The sequence below is a fragment of the Xiphophorus maculatus genome, chromosome 1, assembly GCF_002775205.1.
Source record: "Xiphophorus maculatus strain JP 163 A chromosome 1, X_maculatus-5.0-male, whole genome shotgun sequence".
NCBI classification, from domain to species: Eukaryota; Metazoa; Chordata; class Actinopteri; order Cyprinodontiformes; family Poeciliidae; genus Xiphophorus; species Xiphophorus maculatus.
In genome coordinates, this window is record NC_036443.1 from 15,340,380 (window position 1) to 15,360,151 (window position 19,772).

A 19,772-nucleotide genomic window follows, 5' to 3' on the forward strand; every position below is an offset into this window, starting at 1 on the left:
TAAAGTGTTACGTAAAAGCAGTTAAAGCTAAGCTTTTTTATTAATATTATTTGTAATCCATGTAAAAAAAACGTATCATTAGTTCCACTAATCACAGAAACAGCTTTCAAAGATCTATTGTTGCCTGTGAAACAATACATTTAGAAACTTAATCAATATCACCGGTTTAAATGGATTTAAATGTATGTAATTAGAGGGTAATGGCCACAAGGAGCTCCTTAAAAGCAAACTGACTAATGTCAAAGAAGCAGGTAATTCAATAGAGATAATTAACGTATTTTGTCCAACTAATTGTTAATATCAATCAGTTTAATTAAAACAGGAAAAACAGCACTTACATTTGTCATGTTAAGAATTGATTGGAATCGGATTGTCCTGTTATAAGCCATAACGTACAGCACTCGTTTTATATTCAGTACACCAGTCACTCCTATCAATATTGTCTCATATTAATTAATCTATTTAATGCTTAATCGAATGCAAAAAATCTTTTAGAATTAGGTTACATACCAAGATTTATGAAGATTACAAACTTTTTTTCTTGCTTCTCTGCAAGGCAGGACAGCACTGCACACACATAATCGAGTCAGTCACCTGAGTGAGGCGAATGCTATCTAATCTCAGGCTCTGGTAACCCGATGTGATGCAGCTTCAGGTTGATCTTTGTCCTTTTAAGGTCACGCACAGACAGGCAGTGTAGTCCCAGAGTCCTCTGTATCTCCTTCTCTCCCTGGAGGACACACGCTCCCAGTCTCCCTCAAACCCTGATATGGACAAAGCCCGGGGCTTCCTCCACAGCTCACATCGTCATTACTTACACTCGCACTCTTTAGAGTAGAAAACTGAACGGTTACGTTTGAAACTAGGATGAAGTAAGCTTCAAATTTTGCTCCTAAAAGGACAAGTTTGTCTGTTATTTCCAAGCATATTGAGAGCAGTAGGTGTCTCCCATCTCTCATTCCTAGTACAGAGTTTTGTTACTATTCTGTTCTTGACAGTTATGTCCCGGTAGTAAAAAAAAAAAGAAGATAGAAAAAAAGACATGACCAGAGGACAGCGAGTAAAAGAAATATATGACGTCTGCTGAATGAATGCTGCCAATGTTAAAAAAAAAAAAAAGGTAGCTATTAGCATTGTCTTGCTGCTTAGTTAAAAGAAAAGATGCATGTGAATGTGGAAGAAGCGGAACTAGATGAGAGAAAGTGTGATTCAGTGATCTGAAAGTCAGAGGAAAGCAAAGCAGAACAGGATTGGGAATTTGTGGGCGTGCCGCGGTGGCGTAGGGGATAGCGCGGCCCATGTTTGGAGGCCTTGAGTCCTCGACGCGGCCGTCGCGGGTTCGACTCCCGGACCTGACGATATATGCCGCATGTCTTCCCCCTTCTCCTTCCCCCTTTCCAGCCAGCCTACTTTCATATAAGGGAAACTAGAGTCCACAAAAGACCCCCTGGAGGGGTAAAAGAAAAAAAAAAGGATTGGGAATTTGTCAAAACAAGGAAGATTATCAGAGTTGGCAGATTTGACACTGTTTTGTTTCCAAGGAGGCAATATGCAGGTTGTCTTATTTCTAAGGTCTTCCATCTCCTCATTTGTTTTGTAAACCCCTAAAACTTATTCACGTTTTCTAATAAAGTAGCATATAACTGTGAAGAGCAAGGTAATGGATACAAAGTTTTCTAAACTTTTTACATTTTAAAGTATTAAAGACACTAAATATGTCTTAAATGCAGTACTCAGACAAATAGTAAGTTATCTTGTTTTTATTGTCTAGATGTTGAACAAGTTTCACCGACTTTCCATTTGGTTTCCCAGAGGAAAACTGGCAATTGGAAAGCCCAATGCTAAATAAAATAAACAATTTCCATTAACCTCATCATCCCCTTAGCCAGCCCTCAGTGAAACCTATAACAGCTTTATTTTACTTTTCTTTAGGACTGGAAACTGTGACCAAAAACAATATTTTGGCTGCATTAATAACTGCGTGAGACTATTACAGATAAGCATCGATAACAGCTTCCTCTGGCCTCACTCGCACCCTTTTGTACACCTTATACTGTTCTGCACAACAGCTAGTGAACCACTCACATCACCCATGCATATATATACACGCAGACACACACAAACACACACACGTACTCCATCTAACCCAAACCCAGATCCAGCTACAAAGCTCCTTTTGTTCCATTTCACTCCAGGAAAAGTCGCAACACACGCAAGTTCACTGCAGCAAAATGAAAAGAAGTTGCACCACCACTGATGGGGCAGAAAGGGGAAGGGAGGCAGCTAAGTGTGTTTTCTTGCCCCATCTGGAAAGAATTGCTTGTGTATGTGTACACACACGAGAACTCTCTCTCCCTCTATCGCTCGCACATACTTATGGATTGTAAATTATACCTAAGCAATTTACTGCCATCAGCACTACTAGATCAAGAGGGCGGAGCTTAATAAAAGTGAACTACTAACTCTCAGGTGTCTCCAATCTGATACTTTCCCCTGAAGTTATTATCATCTAATGACCTCCATCAGATATGGCAGATGGGATTTGGGTCTGTTTTGACTCTCACATATGGGCAGCATGCAGAAAGTCTGGCTGCTACGTCACGTTACACAATCACACAGGTGGATCCAGTGCATGTTTATCACCCTGACTCCTGTTGGAAACACATCAGTGTTGTATGTTTGCTTGCTGTTGTGTAAATCATTGTCATTGCCCCCGCTTTTTTTTTTAGGACATTGCTGGAGATGTTTCCAACAATGACTCAAAGCTGAATCGCAAAGTTTGCATTTCAGGACATGGCTTAGCTCTGACTGGTTTGGTGAGGGGTGATGTTTAAACAGTGCTGAAGGTTTACGATGACAAAAGTGCAACTACTTCCGGTCTTACCTGTTCGTTCACTCCCGTTTGGGTTTTGTGTGGCCGTGGCCTGTTGCTCCCACCCCGACCCATACTGGTCCCACTGGCCCTGCACAGGTCCCTTTTCCTCCTTGCTTGACAGGAGGTCCGCCTCGCCTCCCTCAGAGAGCTACACACAGAGATCTCATTGTCAGCATGGGAGCTCTGCTCTCAAGGAGGAAGCAATTGTAAGATTGCACCGGGTGCTTATGGCCACATAACCGCAGAACAATATACCAGTGGCTGATTTTTTTTTTCCTTTTTTTTCCACAATTCCCTGCATCTTTTTCATCCAGTTCTCCATTACACACAGAGCAGGAATGCAATGGAAATGAGGCCCTGCTTTTGCCACAGAGAAAGCAGTTCCACTCTGTATTTAAAGCACAGCAGCACCAAAATGCAGCTTAGCGAAGGAGAGCTGAGTTATCTCTGTTTTGCAGACAGGCAAACAGATCAGATTCCCTCTCGTGGTTTTCAGGCCTGTCTGTCAGGAGGGGGAGAAATGATTTATGATGATAAACATTTTTCAAAGAGACCTTCAAAGAGAAATGCACTGGATGTTCTGGTACACTGTGACCTCTGAATGTCTGATTTCTGCTGCCAGATGTGGTTGAATGTACAGGCTTTACTTTCAGTCCTGGAGCCTCTCCTTCTTAAAATATAATCTGCATCAAGAAGACAAGAAGTTTATATGGATTCTATGTTGTCACTTAACAAATATAAATCTGAACTAACAAGAATCTCTTGTTGGCTTCACCATGGCTCAGTCTTAATGCCACTTTTATTCAATATCTTGGTCCACTCGCCCCCAAGAAAACTTAAATTATTAAAATTACGTCTCACCATAATACCACGGTACTGACAACTTTATATTCCTGTTTCACATTAATATAGCCTCTTGCAGGCATTGACTAAGTTCATACATCAGTGTTAATAAGAATTAAACATTATTATTTTTGCTTTATTGATGGTTTTACATGAAGATAAATTAGTTCATAAATATTTTTTAGCCATCTTAAGATGTCCAAATGAGGATTTCTTTTTTTATAATGCTTACATTTTTCTTTTCTTTATGTTCCAATTTTCCAATTTCCAATTTTTAATGTCACTTTCTTCTCTTGTAGCTCTTTATTTTCTCATAAAACAATTTGAATTACCTTGTGTATTAACAGTGCCACGCACATAACCCTTTGGCAAGAATCCATATTCATGACTGACATCAGAAATTTTATAGAGAAACTGATAAGTTCCTATCCCTTATTTTAGTCTTGTGTGAAGGTAAAGATCAGAGAACGTAAAGTTGAAACAGAAAAGCTATGTGAGAGTTTGAGAGGGAAACTAACGCAGCATGACTTTGTTTATGGTCACGTGTTTTGTTCGTCTCCACTCTGCTTCCTCTTCCACAGAAACATTCAAAATTCCTCCCAAGCACTGAACAGGGACAAGGCATCTCTCTACTTGTCTGCTTTGACCATTTTAGGTGGAAAACCAACTTATGGAAAATAAATTAAAATAACCTCGAGATGAAATGGAGTGAGCCAAAGATAAGATGCAATGCTGTGGCTCTCCAAGCCCAGAAAAGCGCCTCCATATGTGTGGGCTTCCTTTGTGAATTTGTGCTAACTACGCTTTCACATAAACACAAATCATAAACACACAAAGTGATCCACAACAGAGTTGTAACTCACCCACTGCTGATTGGGCATTGCCACGGAAGTCAGCATATCAGCCATGGCTCCCAACATCTGGTCGGTGCGTCCCTGATTCTTCTGCAGAGACTTCATCTTTTCCTCAGCTCCACTAACAACCTTCACTCCTCTCAGGCTGTGCCACAGTGTGGAGCTGAGCCCACCTCGTCCTACACTGGAGCCCACAGCATAAGAACAGCTTATCCAGGAAGAGGAGGGGTGCTTACGTTTGTCCGGACCTGGGAGTGCGCACTTCCACAGAAGCCTTCAGAAGTTGTCCCTTTCTCATTCCAGAGAGGTGAGTCTGCTTCTGCCTGAGTCCAGTGAACGTCTGCCTCGTCCTGCCAGTGGAAGCTTTTACCCTCTTGTCTTTACTACCTGAACTCTGCCCTCCCTCAAACTAAATCAATCTTCTTTTTTCTTTATCTCTCTGTTCTGGGCTTCATTTTAACCGTGTCACAGTGTGATGCACTGTCAACAAATCTGCCCAGGTCTCGCGCAGCAACACGTTGACTGTGTGAACTCTTCAGCGGCAAGGGCAACCCCAACTAAGGCCTGAGGGAATGGCACACTCATGAAACTTACTGAACTGAATGTAACCAACTACACCCATATTTTACTCAGCTTTGTTTACATCAAAACAGCTCATAATTCTAGCATGATTCAAAACTGAAGAAGACGGCAGCAGTTCTGGCAATTAAAAAGTTATGATTTCTGTCGAGGAATAAATTATTTGCCAAATTTAAATGGCAAAAATCACACACATAACACACTGGTGCATATGATCAGAGCTTTATTACTCAGCATTTTGAAGGCGGTTTGGCCTGTTTAAGCCTCAGATGTTGGAGAACTAAAGCTGTCCCTAGACAGGACACCCTGGGTCAGCAGTCGTATTTCCCAAATATCATCAAAGACCACTGGAGGCATGTGTACCAATTTGAAGTGCTGGTCTGATTTTAAAGTTTCAATAAATATTTTTACCGTCTGTAAGAGGTGAGCAGTGAAATTTTCAACAAGAGAATATGTTAATTTACATTAGAGGCAAATAGTAACACTCTGTTCATATTGAGCTTCTGAGCCACAGAAATGTGAGTTTTATTGATTTGGGGATTTCATAAAAAAGCACCTTTTTGTCTAATTTTACTCTTAGATATATATTAATGTTACCAGATCATTGCTAACAAAAAAGACTTTATTTTAGCCTTGAGAAGAGTAAAAAAAACAAACAAACAATGTTTGCATATTTGCATAGGCCATGTTGTTGAAAGCAAATTGAGGTTATTTTGAAAAATGCAAAGTCTAGGCAAGAAAAAACTGGTAATATTATTAAAATATACTTCTGCTGACTCTTCATATTGATCATTTTTATTTTGTTGAATAGTTACTAATAAAACTTATGCTTTTTTGTATTAGTTGAATTTTTCATGACAAGACTGATGCAGACACACCACCATTCTCCACAAAAAGGTTCCCATATTTTCTATATTTTTTATCAATTCTCATTTATATATTGTATTTCCATTTATCAAATGGCTGGTAAAGCTGAACTCTTGAGATTTGTCTCTGTCCTTTAGTCACTGGTTTGTAATCAATAGAAATTAATAATCTTTTTTTTTTTTTGTATGAAATCAAATCAAATTGTCTTAAGTGAAAGATCCTACATTGATAGTAGGGTGAAGAATTTGAGAAGCACAATGTGCACACATTTATGCAACATCAGCAATAGTTTTACATTAAACGATAAAGATAATCACACAGTACTCATGATATTACTTTCTTCAACAACATAATGCTGAAAACCAAAAGAAATTTCTGAGCACTTATCTTATTTCTGAAGTTTCTGTGGGTATGGAGAAGATGCAGAACATAATTCTGGCAGCCAGCGGAGTGTTTCATAATAACATGTTTTAAATTTAGGGGTAAGAAACAAGCAGTTTGAACTTCTTAGAAATATGTGTTTGCAGCAAAACTAGACATTCTCAGTTTCAACCTTTAAAATGTCTTAGATTGTTTTCAGCCAGATGCGAATGCAACATATTTTATGATCAGTGGCACCATTTAGCAAATTATTTTACCACACATCCTGTGATTATAACAAAACTATTTCTCTAAAACACCTTCTAAATGTATTTTTATCTTGCCAGTGAAAGTCTTCAGTATCATGTGAGTCTGGACAGGACATCAAGTACTCCCCGGATTGGCTGCTGTGTCAGTCAAAGACAATCAGGTACACACACCAACAAACACACACACCCACAGATAGTATGTCTTTCTATCGTCACAAGGACTTTGCATTAGTCCAGGAAAAACCAGCCACTTGTCGTGCTCTTTGCTTTTACAGAGGGTCTGTATTGTATTGTATTAACTTTGCATTGACTGCAATTCATTTTTCATTCAGTTCAGTAACGTGACCTTTATCCTAAGCTATTCCTAGTACATGCCTAACCCCAGAGCTAACCTAACCTTAATTCACACCTTAGTCCTAATCCCAAAATATCCTTTCTTCTTATGGGACTTGGGCTTTGGACCCCATAAGGAGCATTCAGTCCTCTCAACAAAGTATGTGTTAGAAAAATGCTCTGTAGATAAAGGATTTATGTTTGAAGCTCAGTTCTGGGTTTGTTTAGTTTTTTTTCCCCTCTCTTTCTACAGTTCTAGAAGCAGACTTTGTCTTATCTCCTTATTTCCCTTTAAATGTTTTCCCCCCAACTTTCTCCCTTTCTTTTTCCTTTTTTTTCTTGTCAATGTGTCCATCACGTTTCTTTTAAGCTGACAGACAGGACACGTAAAACAAAAAAAAGAGACATCTTGTTGAGTTCAGCTAGTAATATGGAATATGCTCTCTACAATAATAAATATTGAAACTTTGATGTTGAATAGTATCTTTGTGCTTGATTTTGAAAGACTAATTTTAGTCTTGACTGGTTTAGCTCAATCAGTCGCTTGAAATCTGCTTTTCCTGCAGTAAATACTGAGGCTTTTTTTTTTAGTATATTTAGACCAAAATAAAGCTTTTTTCATTAATATAAGGAATCTCCTTTTGCAGTGTTATGCTCTTGTTTATATTATCAAACTTGCTACAAACTTTCCAGACAGCCTGAACAAAGCACAAGACGGCAACATCAATTTCTCTTTATTAAATCCTCCCACACATCAGCCCAGACCTCCTTGTCCTACATGAGCGACTTCAGCTCTGCTTCCTTCCTGCTTCCTTTCATTCACCTGATTCCTTTTGGAGGGTTTCAGAAAACACAGCGTGAAGAGGATCTGTCGTCAGTCACATAGATGGAAATGATAGACCCCCAGAGTCTGAGCGATTCACTGCTTAGACCGGCCCGAAGAGACTGCCAGCAGTCTAATATTAGCTGAGCACATGTCTGTCCATACAATCAGTCACTAAGCTGGCTAAACTTAGTTCACTTTGTCCCAAGTCTCTTTAAAGTTCTTTTGCTCCTCATCTGACTTCGGCTGGGTACCAGGGTGTCTGGGGAGAAGAAAAGCAGCCTTTTGAAGTGATGAGTGAACGTCTCTGGGAAGAATTTAAAGAATAAAGAAAACAAAGCTCAAGACCCTAAAAAGGAAATCTGATTACTTTCATTAGGTGTGTCCCAGAATAAAATGCTGTACATATACAAATGTTCTGTGATTATTTAACACAGTTTTGTGCTCTGGGATCAACAAACACAGTGTGTGCAGAATGAGCAATGCTGCCCTCATCTGGTTGGTCAGCATGCTTATTCTGGCATGTCTAAAAGGTTCTCCATGGAGAAAGACATCCTAAACCCCCCGCCCTGCTGTGCCAAACAGACTCCCCTGATATTTCCTGTCAATTTTATTTCTGTTTTGGTCCCTGGCGCTTTAATCTTTGCCCCCCCCTAGACGTCCCCGCTTTCCACTCTTCCTGAGTTTCATATCAGCAGGGACTCAGCTGAGGTTCTTGTGTCTAAACATAGATCATCACCTTTTGAGTAATGGGTCAGGTTGGTGTGATGTTGTGGAGGTAATCCCTCAGTTTGCAGCCAATAGGGTAGCGTTCTGGGTTTAAAAAAAAATGCATGCAGCTTTCCAAGTTTAGAGAACTTAGTCTGTCACCACTGGATGGCTGTGATCAAAAATACTCATAAAGACTCAAACAGCTACTATATGAGGTGATGTGTTATTTTTTTTATCTAGATACATTGCAAAGATGAATTTACATTTCTGAGATTGTATCTTCATTAAAGGTGATACAGAACAGTTAAAATTCAGCAAACAAGGCATCTGAAATATTTTTGACATGTCAACATGTGTCAATGGATACTTGTCCAATAAGTATCCATTTCCTGTTGCGCCACATACTAAAGATCTGCATTAGCATTTAGATCTGATGACTGTGCAGGCCATTGAAGTGCATTGAACCCAAGAAACTTGTTTGGGATGATCTGAGATTTGCTTTATTATGCTGGAAATATACATGAGAAAATGGATACTTTGTGGTCATGAAGGGATCTACGTGGTCCGAGTAGCAGTGAGGTAAGACACACTAATACTCTACCCCCACCATTATGAGCCGTCAGTACATGGCAGGATGGAGCCATGCTTTCATGTTTGCACCAAGTTCTGACTCCATCTGAAATCAAAACTCGTCAAACCAGGTAATCCATCCATCCGTTGTCTGTACCGCTTTATCCTTGTAGGGCTGCCAAGTGGTGACACTAACGCTTATCTCTCCAGCAGCCATTGAGTGACTCAAACCAGGTGATGTATTTCTAAATTGTTGCTGCCTAATATTTAGAGACCCACTTTCAAATGTAGCTTCAGTTTCCTTTTTTGATCCACCAAGCGTTGCAGCCATTGTCGTCCTTTGATGTTGCAGCAAATCTACTTCGAGGTTAAACACAGTCTTCTAGCTATGAGCTGATGTTGCTTTTCGATCATCTTTCGACCTTTCTCTTTTTCCCTAACAAGCAATTGAAAAGGTGCACATAATAAATTGGCCCGTGAGCGTATTTTGTAAAAACTGGGCTCATGTACAAGCATTGCATTCTCTAGTTTGATCAGGAGGGGGCAGTCACATTCCCTCAAACAGAGACAAGGTATTGGATAACACAGACTATGATAACATACACAAGCAGTCTTAGTTTGGCCTTGTTCCCTTACAATATAAGGGTTAATCTTTCTACATGACCTTTGGGACAAAGAGTCATTTATGCTATGAATAAACTTATTAATACAACATTTCTCTCCGCATGGCTTCAGTCCACATAACACTAATCCTTTTAAAAGCACAAAAGGAAAGATTAAGTTAAATAATTGTTTTAAAATGTATAAATATCACAGAAAGCTGCGAAGGTTTAACTAAAGCTTTTACCTTCATGTAAGGCTCTGGACTCTGCAGTGTGTGCACACAGACTGCATCATCCCTGCTATGGGAGCATTTATCACTGAGGCCCTCTGGCTGACTAATTTTTGATGCCCCAGCAAATTGATTTTTATCAGAAAAAAATTTTTTCTCCTATTTCACTGAATAAACCTGTATTTTTCAGGTTGGTGGGGCTATTCTGCAGTTTTTTGTTTTTTTACAGACCCATAGCCTTAATGATTCAGTCAGAACACTTTTTTTTTTTTTTTGGACAACAAGCAAGGTTTTCTGTCACACAACAGACGGGCAGCTCAGAGCTGTGGACAGGCAGAGTCTGTGAGAGAGTCAAGAAGATGAGAGAAAGAGCAGAATATCTCAACAAACTGATAGCAGGGGGAACAAGGTTGGCTTCTGTCTGTTTCTTTCTCTTAATCCGCAAATCTTCTGTAATCAGGATGAGAGGCAGAGAGCACGTTGCCTGACTTAGGACAGCGGAGTCTATGTTGGGACCAGGGTGATGAGGCAACCCAAGTGGCCGGCAGGAGCAATGGAGGGAGGGAGGAGGCAGAAGTTGTGTTCTGGTTGGGGAACGTAACCTTAACCAGTCGCTGCTGTGCACAAACAACAACAGTGGACAGAAGATGGTTTAACACCCGAGGAAAAAAATAAAAATCTACGACAAAAGAAGAAGAAGAAGAAGAAGAAGAAGAAGAAGAAGAAGAGGACTGAACCATGGCTGGAATCCTTTGGGTGAGATCTTAATTTTTTGTCTTATAAAGTTTTAATTCTTTTTTGGTTCATGCAGTATTTTGCATTTTGAAAGCGACTGAGGAATCTCCTGTTTATTAAGATGCAGAGGCACAAGTTTGGTCCGATTGTGTTGCTCAGCAGGAAGCTGAGTCAGAGTTAAAGTGCAACAGTAATTTTCATGAACTTGCGCTCGTGAAAACTGGATGCTGAGAAGCTCTATTTAGGCAGAGTCAAGGTCAGAAATGCTTTTTATAAGCCAGCAGTTGAAATGTAAGTTTATTTATCAATGAACCATTGACTTATGGGGACTTTACTTGTTTTGTCTTTCTTTCTGAATACTCCAAATTGGAATTGATCACACATACAAACAAAAGCAAGAATCACAATGTCTTGTTCTGCAGAGCTGTGTGACTCTGTTAAGAGACAATGACACATGCTGCTACTAAACTGGCCTCCCATTGCTTCCAGCTCCATATGGCCTTTTTCATCCCAGTCCCCTCCTCCCACTATGTCTTCATTCACATTGGTTTCATGGGCAAAATGTCCTCAGGTCTACATTATTCTTTCCATTCATGCTTCGGTTAATGTTTAAGTACAGAAATCAGTCTTTTTTTTTTGTCCTTGCTGTGTAGAAAATAAACAGATATGCATTTCATGCTATGCTCGGTGTAAATCAGAAACTTAGAGATCAGCCGCTGTGACAGGAGGGCTAAGGTGAGGTAAAGCTCATCATCCTCTTTAGCCATCATATCTTCAGGTCACAGATCTATTTAACATAGTAGGTGTGAGTCTTACAGTGTGAGATGTCTATTCTTAGTATGGCACATCAACATCAAACACCAGGCAAGAGGAAATAGAATGATTACTAAATCTCAGCACAACTTGAGATGTGCAGAAATAGTTTTCTTTCATGTAAGAACTCATATTTTTAATCTTTACTGCTGCCTATCATTTCTTAGGTTTTTATTGGTTATAATTATTTAGTAGGACAATTATATTTACACTCCAGAACTTCCTTGTCATATCTATAGGTGCATTTCCACTCCAGGAGCCCATATTTTTTTCTGCAAACCAAAAGCAGATAGAAGTCTATCCTGAAAACAACTTTTCTAGGCAAACATGACTCTTAGCATTTCTTAGTAGTTGACTTCCCACAGCATTTTGCTTCAGTTTTATCTGAGTTTATTTGGTTCTGCTTGGTCATGCTTTTCTGATCAACCTTAAACTATGCGATTTTTGTATTTTTTTCTTCCAAAAATAAAATTTTAACCCAGCCACCCATGCTTCCCTCTCATTTCCTGCATTGGCAGGAACACCTGCATTTGTCAATATCTAGTCTGAAAGACAGTTAAAAAGTTACGACTGGTTAAAAAATTTAAAACAACTGAAACTGTGAAAAGGAGCCAAAGAGAAGGCATATATAGTCACTCTAAAGGGAAGTAAGTTCCCTTTAGAGGGACTATATATATATATATATATATATATAAAAATTCCCTTCTCACCCACCGCGGGTGGTTCTTATCCTCTGAGCTCGGGTCCTCTACCAGAGGCCTGGGAGCTTGAGGGTTCTGCGCAGTATCTTGGCTGTGCCAAGGACTGCACATTTCTGGACTGAGATGTCTGATGTTGTTCCTGGGATCTGTTGTAGCCATTGGTCCAGTTTGGGGGTGACTGCCCCGAGGGCCCCGATGACCACAGGCACCACTGTGGTCTTCACCTTCCAGGCCCTCTCCAGTTCCTCCCTGAGGCCCTGGTATTTCTCTAGTTTCTCGTGCTCCTTTTTCCTGATGTTGCAGTCGCTTGGTATTGCTACATCTATCACAACGGCTTTCCTCTGTTGTTTATCCACTACGACAATGTCTGGTTGGTTCGCCATTACCATTTTGTCTGTCTGGATCTGGAAGTCCCACAGGATCTTAGCTCTGGCGTTCTCCGCCACCTTTGGGGGTGTTTCCCACTTTGATCCCGGGGTTTCCAGTCCATATTCTGCACAGATGTTTCTGTACACTATGCCTGCAACTTGGTTATGTCGTTCCATGTACGCTTTCTATATATATATATATATATATATATATATATATATATATATATATATATATATATATATATATATATATATATATATATATATATATATATATATATATTTGCCACTGCTCCAAAAGAAAAACACAATTTAAGACTTTTCAAATATTTTTGTCTTTTCTCCTGGGTTGGGAATTTGGTACAAAACGCTATGGCACCTCCAATTAATCCTCTTTACCTTTCTCTGCACCATTATCTGAACTCAAAAAAATGAAAAAAGATGTGACCAAAACAAAAGCATATACTAAAATAACAAAATAATATTATGCACTTCCTTTTTGGTGTCAAGCTGTTTGATAAAAATGTCTTATATCAGTGTTGTAATTGTATATGCCGTACAACAATTGTGTATTGAGTTTTTGTAAAGAACATTTCCTGTTATGGGGATGAAGTCATACTGTAGCTACCTCATGTCTTTCTTGTAGCATGTGGTTGTGGTGGGAAAAACAAAATCCAGCTTATATAGAATTTTCTTTAAGGTATGGCTCATGTGACCCCCAAGTGTAATCCCTGACTGAAGGGGCCAAGATGGCAGCTGCAGCCGATGACCCACACCTGGGTCCTGGCCCATCGAATGACGAAGAGGTCCTCCTGGATGACTCTGACTCAGGCAGCATACTCTCTGACGACTCGGTGCTTCCCGACTACGAACAAGATACAGTCTATAGGGAGCCACCGAAAACGCTATATGAGGCCTGTTCCAGGAACGACCCCATTTCCCTCAGCAACATCCTGGAGAGAGGGGTCACCAAGGAGGAGGCCATGGAGCTAGACATCAATGGCAGGGTGCATAAGCAAGCGACAAATAAATTATGTATTACTTTTAGCGTACAACATGATAAATATTTTTGATTTATGTTTTATCTGCACCAGAATGGACTGATGCTAGCTGTGTCCAAGGGTTTTGTGGACATCGTCACCCTCCTGCACAAATGTCCATTCATAGACATCAACCACCAAGACAATGATGGCAACACTGCTCTCATGATAGCTGCACAGGCCGGTATGTGGGAAAATCCCAGCCACACATGATTAACCCGAGGCCTTCAATCCTTTTGAGAATACAAACAAAATCATCCTTTTGTCTCTCACCTTAGGATTCATCACCATCCTAAACTACATCCTGAACTACTATTCTGGTGTGGAGACTGAGCTCAGAGACCCTCGTGGCTTCACGGCCCTCATCAAGGCAGGCCTGCAGGGGCGAGAGGACTGTGTGACCGCCCTGCTGATGCACGGTAAGTTTAGCAAGGCAATACCCGATTTAGACTAACGACGAGTGCGGCCTTAACCGTATGAGCCGAGAGCGCACAGAAAGTCAAAATTAACTTTAAATGGATTGTCTAAAAACAACAACAAAAAAATGATAGTAGGAGTCTTAAAATGTGCACTCTGCGATAAAAGACAGCTAAGATTAAAATGCTGTGTTTCATTGGATACACAGGTCAAACCAGTTTACCTGATCTGGGAACTAATCTGTACTCTCTGCAGGCTGCAGGGATTAGATTAGTCTGACCTGTATGGACACATTTAGAATAGGACAATAATACATTTCTATTTGTATTCTATTTAAGATAACATTGACTGAAAAGTTTAGAAAGAAAATATTATTCCACAGAACTTGCTACAGGAAAAATGCAAAACAAATCCAAGACAATTTTAATTTCTGATCATTCACATCAAAGATCAGCTCACTTTAAAACAAATATAAAAAATCCTTTGACTGTTTTCATGTGTAACATTAAGTTAAATTAACTATATGACAACTATTGACATATAGTTGTCAATAGTGATCTGCATTAAATGACCTCAATTAATGCAGATCATTGTTCTAGTCTGCAAACAATAACAAAAGTATTCATACCACTTTGACTTTTTCATATTTTTTTTCATATTACAACCGCTTTATTGGCCTGTTCTATGTGACAGGCCAATTCAACAAAACACAGTGGACGGAAGATTGTTTTAGTGTATTTTTTAACCGGAAATCTGAAAATTGTGGTGTACTATTTACTCTGATGTCCATCAGCAAAATCCAGTGCAACAATTTTCTAGAAGTCATGCAGTTCATAAATAGAGTGGCCCTGGAGGAAACCCTTTAAACATGACGCCAGAGCAATACTGGAATGTTTTTGAATCTATGTTAACATTCACAGATTCTCTCAGTTCAATCCAACTGAACTTGAACCGTTTGAGAATAAAAAACAAGTCAGACGATGGATGGGTAAATCTGGTAGAGAAATAATCCATGATTTGCATCAGTGATCGAACCAAAGCGCTGCTCTACAAAGTATTGACTCGAGGAATACAAATGGACACTGTATCTTTTAAGGTTTTAAAAAAGTAAAACTCCTACTTTATCCATTTTGAGATATAAACTGAGAAATTATGACAAAGCTTAAGAGGCTGTGACTCATTTTCCAAGTCCTTGTATACCAACTTCCCCCATACAGTGAAATTACCTGATTTGTTCCAAGTTATGCCACACAGCCATTTGCACGACTAAAGCAACCACATGGTGGTGTTGTTATACTGATGAAAGCTGTTTAGTTTCAATACATCCTGTAGACCCATTTTCATGTTGTTGTTTTTACAGCTTTCCTTTGTTTTCCATCCTTTTTGTTGCACAGGTGCAGACATGCATGTGGTGGACCTGGTCCAAGGCAGAGGGCTTAAGGACTGGGTCCTTCGGACTGGACGGTTTGAGACACTGAGCAGGATACGACGCCTGCAGGCTCACCCTGTTGCCGGGCAGTTCTGTGAAAGCTACAAGCCTGAGTGGCCTGAACTGAAACAGCTGGTGGAAAAGACCACTGCCCCAAAATCAACCAATCAGAAGTTGAGACAGCGCTTAAAAGAAAGCCTTTCTTTTAGCTTCCCTCATGACCCCCAAGACAACGGGGTTATGGATCATATGGTTCGGATAACTACAAGCATTCACAGCCCCCTGGTAGTTACCGGTTCCCGGCCGCTTTGCCCCACTAGTCCCCCTGAAATCGGCAAGAGACGGTACGCCGTACCAGAACTGCTTGAAAAGCACAGCAGCAAGGAGCTGGAGGAGAGCACTGTGTCCCACAGCAACGGATCCATCACTTCAGCGTCTCCAACAGCTTTGTCCGCCACCTCTGTCTCTCTGACATCCTGCTGCCAGGAGGCAGAGCGCAGGGAGAGCATGCCATCAGGCGGCATCAGAAGTTTCATCCCCCGCAGCATGGCACACAGGAACAGCATATTCCCCTCGGGTTGCATTCCTAAGATTGAAGTGACAAAGTCTGGGGAGCCCACACCAAAAAAGGAGCAAAAGAAGAAGAGGCAGAAGGGCTACCTGGAGCCGCCCGTCTGGAAGTACAAGGAGGCCAAGGAGGAGAAAAAGAGAGAGAAGAAAAGACAAGAACTGGAGAAAGAAGATGAGAAAAAACCTAAAGGGTCCAAAAAATCCTCCAGCAAACGCTGAGTCAGCCAGATAAAATTTCACTGTGATATGGCCACACACAAAATAAATAAAACAGTGAGATAACGGTGACTCTGATTTCTGTAACGAGAGAAAGTCGGTGCTAAACAACTTTGGGAGCAAGCATCTGACAAATTTCATGAATGGATTTGAACTTTGGCTCCAACAGAAACTTTGATCCACTGGAAGGTCATGATATTTCTAAACACTTTTTGACATCTTAGGCACAAAATTATGTTATTCCTAATGATGTTTGCATTTAAACATCATTAGATTTTCTACATCTCAAGCCTGGTGAGTCTTTTGCTTTTGCACTACTGTGTCTGCTTGAGCTGCAGTTTTAAAGACACTTCTTTTTTCTTGGGGATCTTACCAATGTATACTTGGTGAAAAGCTTTATGGTAACTGAATACTAAATAAACTGCCAATAGCCTGTACTGTAAATGAGACATATAGGATCAAAAATGTCATCAGTATCATCGTTAAATTATAATAAGTTGTTATATCCAAAGGACCTAAAAGAGACAAAACAAGGGGCCAACAATAGTCATGTGACTACAGAGGAACAAAAGGAAGATGACTCCCTGCTCTGATGAATCACCTTTTAATTTCTATCATGTGGTTGGCTTACGTAAGGAACTTATGTGTGGTGGTTTGGAGAATGTTCTGGTGGGGAACATTTTGTCCTGCCATCCAACCATTCATCCATCCACTTAATAACTGTCACAGACCATGTACAGATAAACACAACAAGAGGAGGTGTTGACTTCAAATTGTCCATGGAGGCTTCACCTCACAACGTGTGCAGTCTACTAATAACATTGTGGTACCACAACACACCTTCAGGGGTCCATACCTCAATGAGGAATATTAGGACCAACACATACATCATTATGGTGGCATTCATATTGTTATTCCTGACTGATGTTTGTTTTCTAATTGCCTACCCAGTTCCCACCTCTCCTGCAACATGTAGCATCTACCAACTTGGCTTTCTCCAAGTTTCCGACACTCCAAAACGTTTTTGAACCTCATTACGGACATTTATAACTGAAAGTGCTAAGTCTGCACGCTTGGCTTGTGGTGAATGACGGACTTATGGTACATTTGCAAGTCCTCGGTCTGCAGCAATGTTTTGTGTTTTGTTAGACAAAGTCAACAGAACATGCTTTGTGTGCAACTTTGCTTTTTGATAAAAGGAGAAGCCAAGGAACCTCTGAGAGGAACTGCCTGTACCAAATGTTACTCAGGGTTATTAAATTATGGACTTTTCACAATCGGATTGTTTGTGGAAACTAGAAAAAAGTGTTAATGTTATATTTGTGTATTCAGTTTGCTAATTACAGTAACACAACTATTAATGCAAATTAATCCAAAACATATCCAGTTGTAACAGATTATATCTATCTATGACGTCAATCTAATTAGGCAATCTCTTCTTTGATAGAAAGTTTGAAGACTACTTTAAAAACAAAATACTTTGAGCACTCAGGTTTTTTGTGGCATATTTAAGGTGTGGAATCAATGACGAGTGTTTGTAATGCAAGCTTGTAATAAATTTTCTTGACCTTTGCAACACAGAGTGAGTTATTTTAAGGCATCATGTTTGATGTGGCATAGTCATATGACACTATATTAAGTTATATTTATCTTCAGAAATCAGTCAGCCTCCTAATCTATCAAAAAAATTAATCTGAAGGACGACCTGTCTATTATTATGTGGGTTTACACAATCAGGTAAGAATAAGGATTTTCCAGTAATTTTCTCAGGATTATGATTTATTTAGCTACCAGTGATTAATAGAGCAAAAAAACAAACAAATGTAAACATAACATATGATAAAAAAAAAAAAAACACATTTATGGGAAACATATCTCACTTTGTATATCTGGTCAAACCTGGTTGATGGCCCCCAGGGTTTTTATTTTTTTATTTCCCAGAGCACAGCAATCCTCCACTTCCTGGAGAGGAGATGCCATGACGGACTGGTCAGCCAATTGGAAGCTCAGTTTGGCTAACATTAGAGCTAAATCCCCTTAGACTGCCAAAGAAAAGCAGATTCAACTATTCTTTTCTAAAACTAATTCTTCGGACTCGGCGAGACCTCTTTGACTTCCAAAATGTTAACAAGCTGTCAATTTAGACATAAAATCTGATGAATCAGGCTGTTTTCACATGCAGGCATTTCAAACGTAATAATTTCATCAACTAAAAGGCAGATTCACAATAGCTTCTCGTATTTTTTTGAAATGCTCGGCTGCCATGCTTCCACTGGTAGATTTTGAAGGGACTTGTAGGTCAAAGGGTAAACTGAATAATGCCATTATTCAGTGGTGATAACATATGAAAAACATTAGAAAGATTTGTAACTGCTGTAAAAATCTTGCATTTATGCCTTTATCCAGATATGTGGAAAAACTAGTAATAAGATATTTTCTAAAGCAGAATACACGTGACTGATTAGTCTTGTAACCTTATTTACTCTTTTAAAATAAGGATACTTTGAGCTACTTAAGACTCTGCGGTGGCATGGGGTGGCTTTTGAACTCTGGTTGCCAGTAATCTTTTAATCCACACAAGATTATCATTACACAACAATTACCTTTTATTAGTGATCAAATGTGATCAAAGGCAACCTTTCATGTTTAAGCAAATTTTGAAGTTGTGACCTAAATGAAGCTATATTTTGCAATTATGCTTCTTGTGGGAGAAAAGCTCACAGTGGCAGTTGGAAAAGGAGAAGCAAAATGTGTTCTTTTTCTGGTATGGTGTAAAACAATGTCTTATTTTATTTTCAGAGCTGCAGCTCACTTCCTTTCATGAGAGGGGAACTTGATGACCTTAGGTCAATCCTAAAATAAATCCCTCACTCGAGTTAAGAAGGAAACACATCTTAGTTGAACAATTTCTCAAATTAAGATTCAAACCTGTCCATGCAGATAGAATTGACCTAAATATCTTGAAATTTTCACCTTCGTGAATAAGACACGTCAGCATTTAAATGAACTGCTTATTGCCGAAATAGTTTGGGTTTTTTTCTTTTTTGCTTTGACAGGACTGAAATGTTATTTTATTTACTCCAAGGAGTTGTGCTACAAATGGAAACCATCAAGATTACATGGCTCTTCAAATTACAGAGATTAATGGTTTAAGAAAAATAAGTCCCAAAAGTGCAAAGAACAATTTGCTCATTTTGCAACTTGACAACTGATGTGAAAGTTTCCAGCTGGTGTCTGCAGCCATGAGCCAAATGTGAGAGAAAACAGAGCCTGTGAGTGAACAGGGAGGGAAATTTGTATTACATGAAGACATCTGCAGAAGGCTGTTTTAAGTGAAATGTCCCACACTGAACTCCCTTTGGCATTTGTCTTTATGATGGGTATTAGCTGCCACAATCGCTAAACACACGCAATAAAATAAGTCAATTTAGTGGCATCATGTCTTCCCACAGCTGCTAAGCGGGCACATTTTGTCTTATGTTTTGGTAGACTTTATGTGACATTAAATGTAATAATGTATTTAATGCATTTAATGTAATTTATTGATGAGTTTTTGTGTACATA

The 19,772-nt window shown here is 39.6% G+C and overlaps 2 protein-coding genes across 6 annotated transcripts in view; one reads left to right on the forward strand and one right to left on the reverse strand.

Annotated features, from left to right (window-relative positions):
- Nucleotides 1-4,753, reverse strand: part of LOC102229446 (rho guanine nucleotide exchange factor 25-like) — a 69,695-nt gene extending 64,942 nt beyond the window's left edge. For both annotated transcript variants that reach the window (XM_023336218.1, XM_023336212.1), the window contains exons 1-2: nt 4,582-4,753; nt 2,885-3,023 (exon numbers count right to left, since the gene is read on the reverse strand). In XM_023336218.1, the coding sequence (XP_023191986.1) occupies nt 2,885-3,023; nt 4,582-4,677 (235 nt within the window). In that variant the 5' untranslated portion in view covers nt 4,678-4,753. The remainder of the gene's footprint in view (nt 1-2,884; nt 3,024-4,581) is intronic.
- A 5,632-nt stretch (nt 4,754-10,385) lies between these two features.
- LOC102237354 (ankyrin repeat domain-containing protein 33-like) lies at nt 10,386-17,781 on the forward strand. Of its 4 annotated transcripts, none has more exons than XM_023330730.1 (5): nt 10,386-10,672; nt 13,237-13,543; nt 13,631-13,760; nt 13,855-13,995; nt 15,388-17,781. In XM_023330730.1, exons 2-5 carry the CDS (start codon nt 13,286-13,288, stop codon nt 16,209-16,211), a joined length of 1,353 nt encoding a protein of 450 aa, XP_023186498.1. In that variant the 5' UTR covers nt 10,386-10,672; nt 13,237-13,285; the 3' UTR covers nt 16,212-17,781. The 4 variants fall into 4 exon arrangements, with proteins under 4 accessions (XP_023186498.1, XP_023186518.1, XP_023186510.1 ...); XM_023330742.1 differs by having other exon boundaries at nt 10,641-10,672; nt 13,260-13,543; XM_023330750.1 differs by lacking the exon at nt 13,237-13,543.
- Nucleotides 17,782-19,772: the final 1,991 nt, after the last annotated feature.